The 13,190-nt window shown below is 42.5% G+C and overlaps 1 protein-coding gene across 1 annotated transcript; it reads left to right on the forward strand.

The window, feature by feature from the left end:
- Window positions 1-7,028, forward strand: LOC118403395. Its single transcript, XM_035802105.1, has 6 exons — window positions 1-159; window positions 3,293-3,408; window positions 4,070-4,188; window positions 4,956-5,018; window positions 5,527-5,633; window positions 6,140-7,028. The coding sequence occupies exons 1-6, from the start codon at window positions 54-56 to the stop codon at window positions 6,862-6,864; spliced, it is 1,236 nt and encodes a 411-aa protein (XP_035657998.1). The 5' UTR covers window positions 1-53; the 3' UTR covers window positions 6,865-7,028.
- Window positions 7,029-13,190: the final 6,162 nt, after the last annotated feature.

A 13,190-nucleotide genomic window follows, 5' to 3' on the forward strand; every position in this document is an offset into this window, starting at 1 on the left:
GATGTTTTTCGGCTGACGCCAGTTTTTTTTCCTTGTCATTCCGCAGGAAGACGATGTTACAGGCGGAGTCTTACCTATTCTACCGGAAGACGTCTCGATGTCGCCGCGCCCTGGTCACCTCCTTGGTCCTGTGTCTTCTTCTCGGATGCTGCTTGCTAGGTATGAGGGTAAAGTGCTGATTTCTTCGGGATAATCAATTAATTGAATTATAGTTTATCCGTTAGTGAAGCTTTAAACTGCTACATAACAAAGTTCAGCTAACGTAAAGAAAACTCAACCTAAAGAAACTATTCATGAATTTCAACTTCAATTTATTGACTGCTTTTTATTAGGTATCAGGACAAAAATGCTGTTTTTTCTGACTAATCGATGAATTAAATCAATGATTTATCTGTTGGTGCAATTTATATCGATGGTTCTAGCTGCTGTAACAAAGCACATACACAATAAAGGAGCATTTTTCAGTGGCTACTGTAAGCTCCTCACAATTCAGCCCCTGGCTGCGAAGAGACCGTAGCCGGCCCACCCAATAACCAATCATAACCAAGAACCGCTTGTCACCTTACTCAGAACAATACTTCATACGAGGTAGTTCTTTGCACACAACAAAAGACTTACTACCTCGAAGATGTTTCGGTGACCGTCTGTTACCTTTCTCTTGTCAATACTGACAGGTTCTATTTCATCCGAGGTAGTGAGCTTTCAAATCGGAATTCTAAAACCACTGTGGCTTTGGGTAAATTTAACGAAGGTTATTGAAGTTCCAAAGTCGTGTCGCAGTTTTACAAGTGTACTTTTGGACTGATTCGTCAGTGTTCGATCCAGTCCGTGACCGGTCATCGATTCTATCTGACTTTCCCCGCCATTTTCATGTCCTTCAACAAAGAAGCTGATATGTTAGTTTGCGATCAATTTAGACTGCAGATTTTTTCAAAATTCCTGAATAATTTGTTGATCGAAAAATCCCCGTCACACATTCAGGACCTTTCCCCGACCTTGTCCTGATCACTACCCAACCAAGGTTGGCGGTGGGTTGAGCTATTAAGCAAACTGACCAGTTTTATGCCACGTCTTTGCCCTTTGAGACCACCATATTACAACCATGACAGGGTCTACCGAAAGTGCGAAAAGGAACGAAGCATGAAGCAAACTAAAATAAAATCAATGAGAATATAAGGAACCGGTACTGCGGGCGTTAGAAGCCTATGAAACGTGTTTTATTTTACTCAGAATTTGGCAATATCAAATTTTTACGGGGCTGTTTTAGGCTGTTGTGTTTGTGTGGCTAAATTATTCTCTGAAGATCAGCGAAATACAAGGAAACAGAACTGAGATAAGAAAGTAAGGACAAAATTCAGTTACTGGTGGGTGATGGATAAATATCGATTAATATACATTTTCAGTATGAGGCAAGATTGTAGCGTTGTTGTTGTATTTGGGTGGCTTCTGTTCTCCCAAGATCAAAGATGGGAGGGCCGCATGCAAATGACCTGCGATTGTTTACGTCTAATAGAAGTCCGGTCAGGAAGGATATGCTAATAAACTGCTGCCCCACGAGCATGACAGCTCCCTTCAACAGGGCCCACAACATGGTTTTCTGGAGACTGGAGACATATCTTCTTGCTCGTTCACGACAAAAGAAAAGCTGTGAAAGGATAGACATGTATACATTGTACCAAGGAGTTTTCTTCACGTTGTACCATGAATATTAATCATTTTGCGGGAAGAAATGGCCAACGTGAGGAATTTGTGCAAAGGATATTGGGAAACTACGGAGAGATCTGGCGGGCGACTCACGTCTATCTCCCGTGCGGGTTCGGCAGAAAAATTCTTTGGAACCAGGCCTCGAATAGAAATCAACGCGGTGTCCCGATTGCCCGGGGCCACTTATGATTTAGGTCGGGACCACTAGAAAACGACTTTGTGACATTTTTGGGACCGTAGAAAAATAACCTACACCAGAATGTCAACCCGTCAAACGTTTTTCTAGCGCGCTACTCAGCGGCTTTCAACACCCCCCCCCCTCCCCCCAATTTGATCTGTGACAGCCCGCGTGGGAACCCGGGACGCACTGATTCGTGACTCCGCCCATCGCCTTTGATTAGTATTTAGCTATTTCCACGCGTGCACTTTCCCACCGGTTCGCCGTTGAACCATTGGAGCTCTAGGAATTTCGTGGAACAAGTCACAAAATACAAAAATAAAGTCCGTTTCAAATGCATTTGCCGATCACAGTACCGTTACCTTATATTCCCATCGATTTTATTTCACTTTGCTTCATACTTCGTTCCTTTTCGTTCCTTTTCGCACTTTCGGTACTTTCCTTTTCGTTCCTTTTCGTTCATATCCAATCCTTTCGTTCCTTTTCGTTCCTTTTCGCACTTTCGGTACTTTCCTTTTCGTTCCTTTTCGTTCCTTTTCGCACTTTCGGTACTTTCCTTTTCGTTCCTTTTCGTTCCTTTTCGTTCCTTTTCGTTCCTTTTCGCTCCTTTTCGTTCCTTTTCGTTCCTTTTCGCTCCTTTTCGTTCCTTTTCGTTCCTTTTCGTTCCTTTTCGCTCCTTTTCGTTCCTTTTCGCACTTTCGGTACACCGCCATGACACAACCAGTATATGACATATTAGTTTGATATCATCAATCTACGTGTGTAAGGGTGTCGGAAAAACACACGGAACAGCTTGTAACATGCCTTTAACCTTATCAAAATGGCAATGGTGACTTTATTTGCTTTTCCGACATGCATTCATTTGCCATATTCGTGGAAAAGGTTTTGGAAATAGTAAGCTTAAGGGTCGATCACGTTCGTCGTACTATTGCAAACTGCACTCTTGGAAAAGTTTTGAGCTAACGTGTTAGACCTTACAATCGAAAAGAAACTGACAATCGGAGAAATTGCACTGCATATTGTAAATGAGCTTTTCTACTGTATACGACTTAATTCCAACCTAGCTATTCGGCGATTGTGTGCAAGTACGAAGAGCTTGTATGCTTGCATTAGTGTCAGAAAAAAACACACACTTGGTCAGGCTAGTTTTGGGTGAACGACCTTATAATTGGAAACAGAACTGATAATAGCGGAAATTAGACTTATAAGATACATTAGGACTTTTAATAACGTTAACTGTATCTCTGTCATATATGTTGTCTGACCCTTGCCTCTTCCCTCATGACCTCAATGAAAAGTGGCCTGCAGGCCGATTTGAGCTTTCATGCATAAACAGAGGTTCAAACAAACAAACAAACAAACAAAATTGCTCTTTTAAATGAGCTTTTCTACTGCATTTGCGAATTGCAGGAGGGTTCCTGAACAGGTGCCGCGGCGGCTATGTGGATTTTGGGAGCATGATGGGATACTGGCCAGCCCACGTGACCAGTCGGCTCATCATGGCTGTACCCACGGGACTGGCGGTGGTGAGTACTAGGGTTCGGGAGGGGGGTGGGGGGGTGGGGGTGTAGTCTCTACCAGGCTCTTCGGATCGCTGGTCTAATAGTAGATATTGGACAGATAGGCAATAGTACGCTTGGGGAGTCGGCCGCCCATAGGAGTCAGTACATATGCGACCCAAGGACAATTAATGCAAATGTTTTCAAGATAAAAGTTGATAGCACCCGCACTACTTTCTAACAATCTGGCCCAAATACCTGTCAAGTCATCAGGAACACAGATTGTCAGTTCGAAGCACCACCAGCAAGATTGTAGCAATCCGCCGCACTTATACTGCTCAGAATAAACCCGGAGTCAGCTCATCTATTGGTACAATTCTTGCTCAATACAATGAAGATTGAGACAACACAACACAACACATGGTGGCAGCGGTGGGATAGAATACGTGAGGGGGGGCTAAAGGGGTATACAGGGGGTATATATAGGCAGGATTTATAAAATGATTTAGCCTATAGGACTACTGGTGGTAAAAAAGGACTTCTCTTTGAGAGATTTAGAGAAAACGAGAGAAAGGCCAAAGGATCAATACAATTCCACTTTGCACAGATGAAGCACGGTCTTTTATCATCGTTTTTGGCAACGCCTCGAGAGCGGTGACATTTTTCTTCATTTTTTTTTCTCTTCCAGTGGCTGGCCTCCCAGAACGTCCGTGCCGGGCTCGTGGCGTTCCTGATGACGTGGTTGGGCCTGTACGTGGGGTGGGGCACCTACATGTCGCTAGGGGAGGATACGGCAGGGTACAACAGGTGGGTTTAAGGTTCACAGTCAAGTTCACAAGACACTCTGTCTAGATATTAGAGCATTTTATCTTTCTTCTCTCGTCACATGGCCAACTTCCCCCTGACTCCCGACAGGAGTGCCCCTCGCCTCTCTGGATCTCCCCTTCAGACTGCTCTCTGACCCCATCTGGGTCATACAATTTCACATACTAGCTGGGCGGTTTCCACTCAACACACAACAGTGGGGTGCACTCTTTATTTACTTATCTTTGATTATTTATGATTGTCATTACGACATGTGACAACCCCTGCATGGTATACATAGGAAATAAATTAAACAATGTCTAGATGCTATAAATCCCTCCAATGATTGTAAAAGACCATTTTCATCCCGTACTATATGATTGTATCCTTGTATGGAGTAGATTAGTCTTATAGACATGTAGTTATATATTAGTAGATACCATGCTTTGTACCTTGTACAATTGCGCATCAAAGTTACTCTTGATGTACTCTATTATTATCACCTAAGAAGTTAAAGAAATCGGATGGGGACCTAAATCCCGTAGCTCCTTGCATGTATTTTTAAGCACCGGTACTAACACAATAACCGAAAAGAGAAGGACGTGAGGACCGGGTGTGTTTGATTCGAAACACGTGCCATGGCGAGACCGCCGTACAACTGCATTAATTTGATAGCTCATAGGTACTTATCCAGTTATGCGGTTGCCTTGTACTCATCTTAGATACATATACAGGTATATAGTTGCTTTGTATTCGTTTCTATTTTCCAGCCGTTCCGGTGTGTTTGACTGGGCTCTAGGGCGTCAAATGCAGAACTGGTCTTATCCCCGAAGGTGAGTGGCTTTTATCCAATCCAATCACGCTGTTCACAAGCTCACTTTTTTCTTTTGTCCCTTTCTTCGTAACTCACCATCAGAGAGTCCTTTGAAAATGTCACATTTCGATATTTAAGATTTTTTCCGCAGTGCAGTGTTTCGAAGTGCACCGAATATGAACTTCAAAGAACTTTCAAAACGTCGTTGTACCTTAGACATCCAGAAAATATGCTATTTCAAATAGCAGTTACACAATGAACTGGATATGATTTGAAAACAGTCAGACGTTTTAAATAGCAGCCACCATCTTTCGTCAAAGAACATTGTACCAGCCAGATTTTATCTTAGATGATTACGTAGATATGGTAGCCTGACTAAAATCGTGCCCCTAGCGGCCAGCCTTACAATCGCCGCCGCCCTAGGTTATTAACCCCAGCCAGCGAGAGATTGTGAAAACACAGGCTAGTAGATATGGTAGATAGCAAAAACAACAAGCAAACAAAAAGCCTTCCGGTCTACTTTGCAGAGTCGTAAGGGACTATGCCGGCATGTCTCTGCGCGGATTGATATGGACCACGCCGCAGGGATACGTCCTGTATCACCTCGGGTTGGGCTGGTGTCCTTCCCTCAGCGGTAAGCAGTGCACCCCCTTCTGTCTCCTCCCATGTACACATACACTCCTGTATTTTTAAAGAGACTTAATTATAAATCTGAATGAAGTGAACATAGCTTTGTTATGTACACAACTTTTTTCTGCTATACAAATGCCTTGACAGTCTTCTCTGCTACTTAACCGATCTGCCTGATCAAGGAGGTTATACAGGGAGGTTATATAGGGGAGCCTTCCCCTATATAACCTCTTTGGCCTGATGAAAGAAACTATTTTAAATACAGATACGAGTCAGAATGTGTTAACATGTCATGAATATCGTAGTTTACGTATTCACACATTCAATTCTGATAGGTTTAACTCCAATGTTTAGCCAAGGAGGTTTTACAAGTTGGTTTAACATACACAAAGTATAATTGAAACTTCCAGGTTTAACCATCAAACATGGCGGACAATACCGGCGTTACAGACACTTGTGTGCAAGCACTCTATTTGTGTGACCTAACCCACCAGTTGTCTCACCTTACAGGAGCTCTGATGGGATTGGTCTACTTTGCCGGTAACCATGGCGACACGCCACTCTGTAAGAACACCGCCTGCTCCGAGTATCTGTGGGGAATCTGGGTGTGGCTCGTCCTCCTGACGTCATCACTCTACGGCGCCGTCACCAGAGCGAGGGCGAGTTACCCGGATGTGCACCCAGAATCCTCCGGGGTGCCCCAGAGTTCGAAACTGGATTCGACCTTCTCGAAGGTTGTCTTTGAACTTTTCCACTTCGTCTTCGGTTTGATCCTCGCTTGCTCGATCTGCTTCTATGCTCTGGTGGAGCAGGAAGACTTGAAAAATAAGGGACAGTCGTTTTTCGGGCTGTTCGCGGCGTTTAGTTTCCTTGTAGCCACGCAGTTCCTGCATTTGGGCATGGTGAAAAAGAAGAGAGAGCGAGCAGCTCACGTTCACGGCCAGGCGCCGGTAGAAGACGCCGAGTACACGACTCTACTGCTCAGTCCCTCGCCTCCTCTCACAAACGAAGTCGTCACGCCACACCCCACCTCCAGAAAAATCTACGAGTTCTTCGAGATAAATGTAGAACTGAACGTTTTTAGATGGCTTCATTTCCTTCTGGGAGTTCTGTCCGTTCTGGGCACGATCGCAACGTTAATTCTGATGATAGCGAACCTCGTATGGAACATTCACGCTCCACGGTTCTCGGAAAACGCGCCCGACATTTGCAACTGTACCTTTTCTGGTACCTGAAGCTGTTTCGAGATGTAAAGACTTAACGATAGTTAACCTTCATCAATGGCGTAGCCTATATCCGTTTGTTACCCAGATGTATTATAGCTCCCGAGTCCTGTAAGCAAGGAACTTAATAGGCTTATATCCATTGTCTTGTTGAACTGCAAAGTTTTCAAAATATTGCAGTTTGAAACGACCGTCGGTCGACTTGATATCCCTAAATGATCTGTTTTAAAACAAAGCGGATAGAGGTGATAAAGCGTTACCAAGTGAAGAAACAATTATAGTAAATTCACATTTTTCATTGTTTTTGTACTGACGATCATGTGTAGTCAATGTTCTGTAACTATATCGAAAATAATGTACTACAAATGGTTCTTTTAAAAGAGAAAAAAAAAACTATAACAGGGTAAAGTTTGATTTGTATATACGTTAACTTAGTATCGTTAGTTTGGCCATTTAATTTTGGTTAGCCTAGACAAGTGTATCATCATATATATTTTTCATTTGTTTGCATTACTATCTTCAAGCCAACATTGGTAAAATCTGAATATAGCCCCTCGAGGAATGAACACTATTGTATGATAGCTAACGGGCTGAATGAAGTATCCAAGTATCCAATACTACACGTACAGTATATAAAGAACCACCCAGCAAACGCTTAGCCGGATGTCTATGTTCGATTTTGATATTGACCTTCCAGAACAGGTATGATAATGACAGACAAGTATGGATGACCTTGAAAAACTGATGAAATGTGCAATAAAAGCAACCCGGTATTGTCATTCGCTTATTGTTCTATTATTTTGTCGTTCCTAATTAGTTTGGGTACGGGAGTATGGGAGTATGGGAGCCCCTTGATACTCAGTTGTTCCCTACAGTTTGCTATTTTTTTTAATCGAAACATTTGTTTACGTTTACCTTTTACTATGCTATAATCCTACTATGATTATAAGTTATGGATGTGCAATTTAGTAAATGTTCAGTCATACATGAATGCTTCGTCCAAAACGGTACTTCAGGTAAGAAAAAAACAAACAAAGGAAGCTACGCTAGTTCACTCTTGTCCGAGGGGTAACTTATATCCGTTGTTTTAAAGACAAGGCATTTAGGAAATCAAGTCGACGAAAGGCGGTTTCAGCCTGCAATATTTTCTATTTTTGCATACTAGTGAAAATGTTCAAACAAAAAAACTACCGCCCGCCCACTGGATATCCCCCAATACCCTGTTTTCAGAAACAACGGGTATAGGTGACCCACGGATAAAGGTGCACTAACGTTACACACAAGCACCGAGCACCACTTAGAAGATTGGACGCTAGAGGGATTGTCTGGTAACTGACAGCTACTCATGTTTTTTTTTTTTCTCATGTTTCTAGAAATTGAATTCTTTGCTTGTGGCCCATATACGGGACATGTGGGGAGTATATTATGACTGACATCTACTAGTAGATGCTCTTATCGACAAATATGATGGGATTCTGACGTGTTAACAATGAAGACCCCTTTGCTTGTGCCTCCAAAATCCCTCCACTGCAAATGACGAGGAAACTGACTGGCCTTAGCGTACCAACCAGTTGCTCACGACATTAATCTGTGCAGGAGATACTCCATGATAGGTGCGTGGGCATTAAAACTAGGACAGATGGTGAATTAAAGAAGTCTGCCCAGCGAACCACAGACAATGTATAGAGACGAAGTTGGGCGACTCCACTTTAACCATTCCCATGGGAGGAGCAGCTTAACACAAATGACAATCCTAAATTCATAAACATATTTCCTTTGTTTTGCTATATCACTTCTAAGATATCACTTCAGATTTATGAAGTTTTCATCAAACTCGTAGATTTATTGAAAAATTTTGTGACAGTTAAGATGTTGACCATTGTATCTAGAGTTTAGAGAGAACAATGGTCAGTACCTTGATATGTTTATTCAATATTTTTGGTCATCTACACATATCATCTCTCGGCACGGACGTTGAAGTTGTGCCGCTCACGTCGGTTAGAATCTTCAGAGAAGACGACTCTACTTTAACCGTAAGTATAAAATGTATGATTCTGTATCAATATAGCCGGTATAACCGCCCTTGGGCGTAACACACCGGCTTCTGTATCTGTATCTATATAGCCGGTATAACCGCCCTTGGGCGTAACACACCGGTTTCTGTATCGGTATCTATATAGCCGGTATAACCGCCCTTCGGCGTAACACACAAGCTTCGCAGGCACGCGGCGCGGCAGCAGCTGAACGACCCGTCATACCTAACTTTTGCACATCTATCTGCAAGCGTTCTTTGAAACTATCCAGAGAAGATGCCCCTACTGTGCTTGGTGATAACAAATTCCACTCTACGATAGTTCTGGAAAAATACGAATTTTTGAACACATCAATCCTAGGTTGGTAACTCTGGTACTGGTATGATTCCTTGTCCTTCACGTCTTGATCGAGGCAGTTTTTTTCACCACGTTATATATAGAACTGAAGATCACTATAAGATATTGGTGTTGACGTGTATAACATTTTATTCCAAACCATCAGCAATATAAAATCGTTTGTTACACTGAATGCAACGCTACTTTATACATTTGTTTTCTCTTTATGAACGATGCACATCCATGGTCTATACTGTTTATTATGAGTACAAAATGTAGATGTATTTGAGCTTGCGAAGTGCCACATATAAACGCCTATGCCGCAATTCTAAAATAGTTACCAACGACTTACTCAACAAGGTATTGTTGCATTAGATAGATGTTACTGTCGACTTAGATTTTCCTGCAAAGGAAGACTAAGAGAGTCATGAAACATGTAGCATTGTCAACATTGTCTTCTCTTCCTTCACATAAGAACAACATATCAGGCCATAAGGCCATGTCGCCTTGATTACTAAAAGTATATGGACGACATCCGCGCGCTCAACATTTTTCGGCTGTTATCAAAGAAAACTTTTTTCGACCATACTGCTAATCATACAAAGTAGCTGCAAAATGAACAACCAAGAATTGCAGAACACCTTACCTTAGACCTTAGATCCTCCAGCAACACTGTTGCATTGGTCAACTCGGTGAGCGTACTTGCTCCATAGGGTGCGGTTTTGAGCAGCTATTGCCATGATTTCCGTGTTGTTCAGTCCTGATTCCCTTCCGTCATTCAAGATGGTTCGTCTTAGTAGAACAAATAGCAGACAAATGCTCCTAATTTAGTAGAATGGAAAAGTCAGCCCAAAGTGACAAAGAAGCAGGTGTGAAGGAACGAAAATCTGTTTTTCGGTATATCATAATCTGTGTGTTTTAAAAGTAACTTGTTCAACCGTAATGACCATGCACGTAGATCTCATAATGAAGTCAAATGTTATGTCAAAGTTTTTTAATCGCACGCTCGGACAATTTTTTTTTGCTTCCCTGAGGATGTCATCCCTATACAATCAAATCAAAATGGCCTAACGTGAAGAAAAAACTCCCGATCTTAAAGGCAACCTAGGCAATATTAGATCGTTGAAAGTGGAAATATTTTGAATAATATATTGTATAATATTGACATCTAATGCACTATTTTAGCACATTTATATATTACATCATTATTTCATAAATTGAGCCGTTAAAAACGGCGCAGAAACAAGTCACACTAGGATTCCTGATCAAGTCCTTATTTTGGGGATTCAAATAATAAGGAATATCCTCGTGCAACTTGTCTCTGGGCTGTTTGTGACCGCTCAAAGTATGAAATGATGATTGAAATGTGAGAATACAGTGCAGTATATGCCAATATCATACAGATTGCCTTATCTAGAATATTTCCAATTCTAACGCTGTCATATTGCTTAGGATGCCTGCAGCTGATTGTCTGGTGTCAGAAGATTACTCCTGGGCTGCTTCATCTACATAGAGAGTGATTGATTTTGTCTGTTAATGACGTCACATCTGTTCCATTTTTTTCAGAGGGTGGTTGAGACCATACAGTAGACATAGTCATATAAGATTCAGGATAGGAAATGAATTGCGGTCGTGGTTGATTTAAAATACTGAACAAAGTAATTGGAGGAACGTATTAACTTTGGAAAGAAGCCGCCGAATCGGGGCAAAGAGTTCGGCTGTCGGGTGTGACAGGCAGATACCACGTCACAACAATTATCAAACTACTCAGACGGTTTGCCCGAAAAAGGGAAAAGCTTTAATTCCGCAATAACGTTTGCGAAGAAAAACGCAGCTCTATTTACATGTAAAACAACTATAACCAACTTCATAAACTACTTGGCGGAGAAAGGGGTGGTGGTGGGTGATAGGACGGGAGCAAAAAAACTGTGCGGCCCGTGTACCAACTAGTTCTCGTATGACGTCAACTCACGTGGTCAGGTCATAGTTCACACGGGCCGCACAAAAGGAAATACCGTTTGTGATCAAATAATAAAAATTATACGGTGAAATTTTTCTCACATAACGTGTCGTCACGTCTCGTAGCCATGTCGGAAGACGTCCCCTCCGGCGCCACGCCAAAAGTCGTCCGAAAGGACGTCTTGAGCGAAAGTATAACAAAACAAGTTGCAGAAACTGTGCCGCCTCTCGCCAGGCAAGATGACGAAGGTGTTGATCTCCACATCCCTGATCACAAACAACCGTGTACTAAGAGCGATGATGCAGCTGTTGCACACATAAGCAAGGATGGTAGTACAGAGGAAACTTTGGTAGACACGAAAATGGAACCATTTCAGGTAACAAAGATTGCACCCGACGGAAGCCATAAAGGGGATACCCGCTTGTCAGGGCGTGACTCATTGAAGAATGGTTCTTACACTTCAACTTTTACGGGAAACCTCCGCAAGAATCAAAATCCGATGTACACGCATCGCCCCACGAATCCTTCTCCAACATACGCACTGGACGAAGTTAACCCTAACCCTTTGTACCTGCAAAGCACCACGGAGGCTAACGCCAGCTCTGGACAAGCCTCCAAGTCAAACAACAATGACAGCTATTCCTGCTCCCAGCCATCAGCTGATACTCATCAGCAAGATGGCGACGTCACCTCTAAGGCTAATAACAGCGAAAATCCTAGCCTTTGGTCGTATGTTGTTACACAAAAGCAGCATGGTAATAAGGAAATCGTCGTTGAGGACGCAAACAACGAGGACAGTTCCTGCATCCAGGCATTTGCTTATGGGTGGCAGGAACATAACGAAACCGTCGCCGAATTAGCAAGCTGTGATGTCGTCAAGCGCTGTGCTGTCAGAAACCAAGAAGATGTCGTCGAGTCAGCTAATGCCAATAACAACCCCCGCATACAACCATATGTAGTAAAATACCAGAAAGGCAATGGCGCCGATGCCGGGCCAGCCGATATCCAGCCATATGCAGTTAAATACCAGGAACGTAATGATGATCCACTTCCAGCTGCTGAAAACGGACAAACAGCCAGTATCGCATCTGATGATGCAGACATTAAACCATACGCTGTTAAATACGACGAACATGATGTTACAGCTCAAAACGGACAAACAGCCAGTATTCCATCTGATGATGCTGACATTCAACCATATGCTGTTAAATGCGAGGAACATGAAGATGGTAACAATGATTACAAACCGCCAAGAACCAAATTGAATGTCGTCTCTGATGATGCCGAAGTGGACATTCAACCGTATGCTGTCGCATACATGGACCGGGATGACATTGCGTGCAGCACAACTTCATCAGGGTCTACTCAAACAAAAGATACCTTCCAAGCAAGAACAGCTGCTTCAAACAGCAACGTCGATGTTGCCTCAAGTAGCCCATCTATAAACCGTGCTCACGTGTCAGGCTCTGTGAATGATGGGCAAGACAACAATGAGGTTCAGCATGCTCTACATCCCAACCCGATGTACGTGCCAAACGTTCAACGACAGGAAGCATTCGGTAAGTAGTGTTTATATTTCAAAGCATTTGATCATATATGATATTTATTGACACGACAAAAGTACAGGACTTTCGTAAGGTCTAGAACACCTACTTACACAGACATATATGGATTTCTACAGGTATGAATAAATCAACACGTGTCTAGCATGTCATTTACACTATTGGTTCAACGGTATAAACACTCGTGGATATATTTGCCTACTTGTACACAGTGAAGGTCATCGCCTTCCAGAATGTAGTTGAATTTATCTATCGAGTAGCAAAATTTTTAGAGCAAGCGGAAAGTAATGTGAACAGCTTTGTGCGTTTATCATTATATCGTATATATAATCCATAACAAAGTGACGTTCGTCTTCGATCTCATTTGGGCATAATGGACAAAACGTCTGGTCACGGGGAATTTTAGTAAAACTTCCGGCTTCTACATTTAGTTTGTGACTACAGATT

The sequence above is a fragment of the Branchiostoma floridae genome, chromosome 16 (assembly GCF_000003815.2).
Source record: "Branchiostoma floridae strain S238N-H82 chromosome 16, Bfl_VNyyK, whole genome shotgun sequence".
NCBI classification, from domain to species: domain Eukaryota; kingdom Metazoa; phylum Chordata; class Leptocardii; order Amphioxiformes; family Branchiostomatidae; genus Branchiostoma; species Branchiostoma floridae.

What these genes read in the sequence shown, in the direction of transcription:
- LOC118403395 (XM_035802105.1), top strand. Translation starts at nt 54, where the DNA reads ATGTTACAGGCGGAGTCTTACCTATTCTACCGGAAGACGTCTCGATGT. An exon ending in TCTCGGATGCTGCTTGCTAG is followed by an intron (nt 160 to 3,292) that starts GTATGAGGGTAA and finishes TGCGAATTGCAG; the next exon opens with GAGGGTTCCTGAACAGGTGC. An exon ending in TACCCACGGGACTGGCGGTG is followed by an intron (nt 3,409 to 4,069) that starts GTGAGTACTAGG and finishes TTTCTCTTCCAG; the next exon opens with TGGCTGGCCTCCCAGAACGT.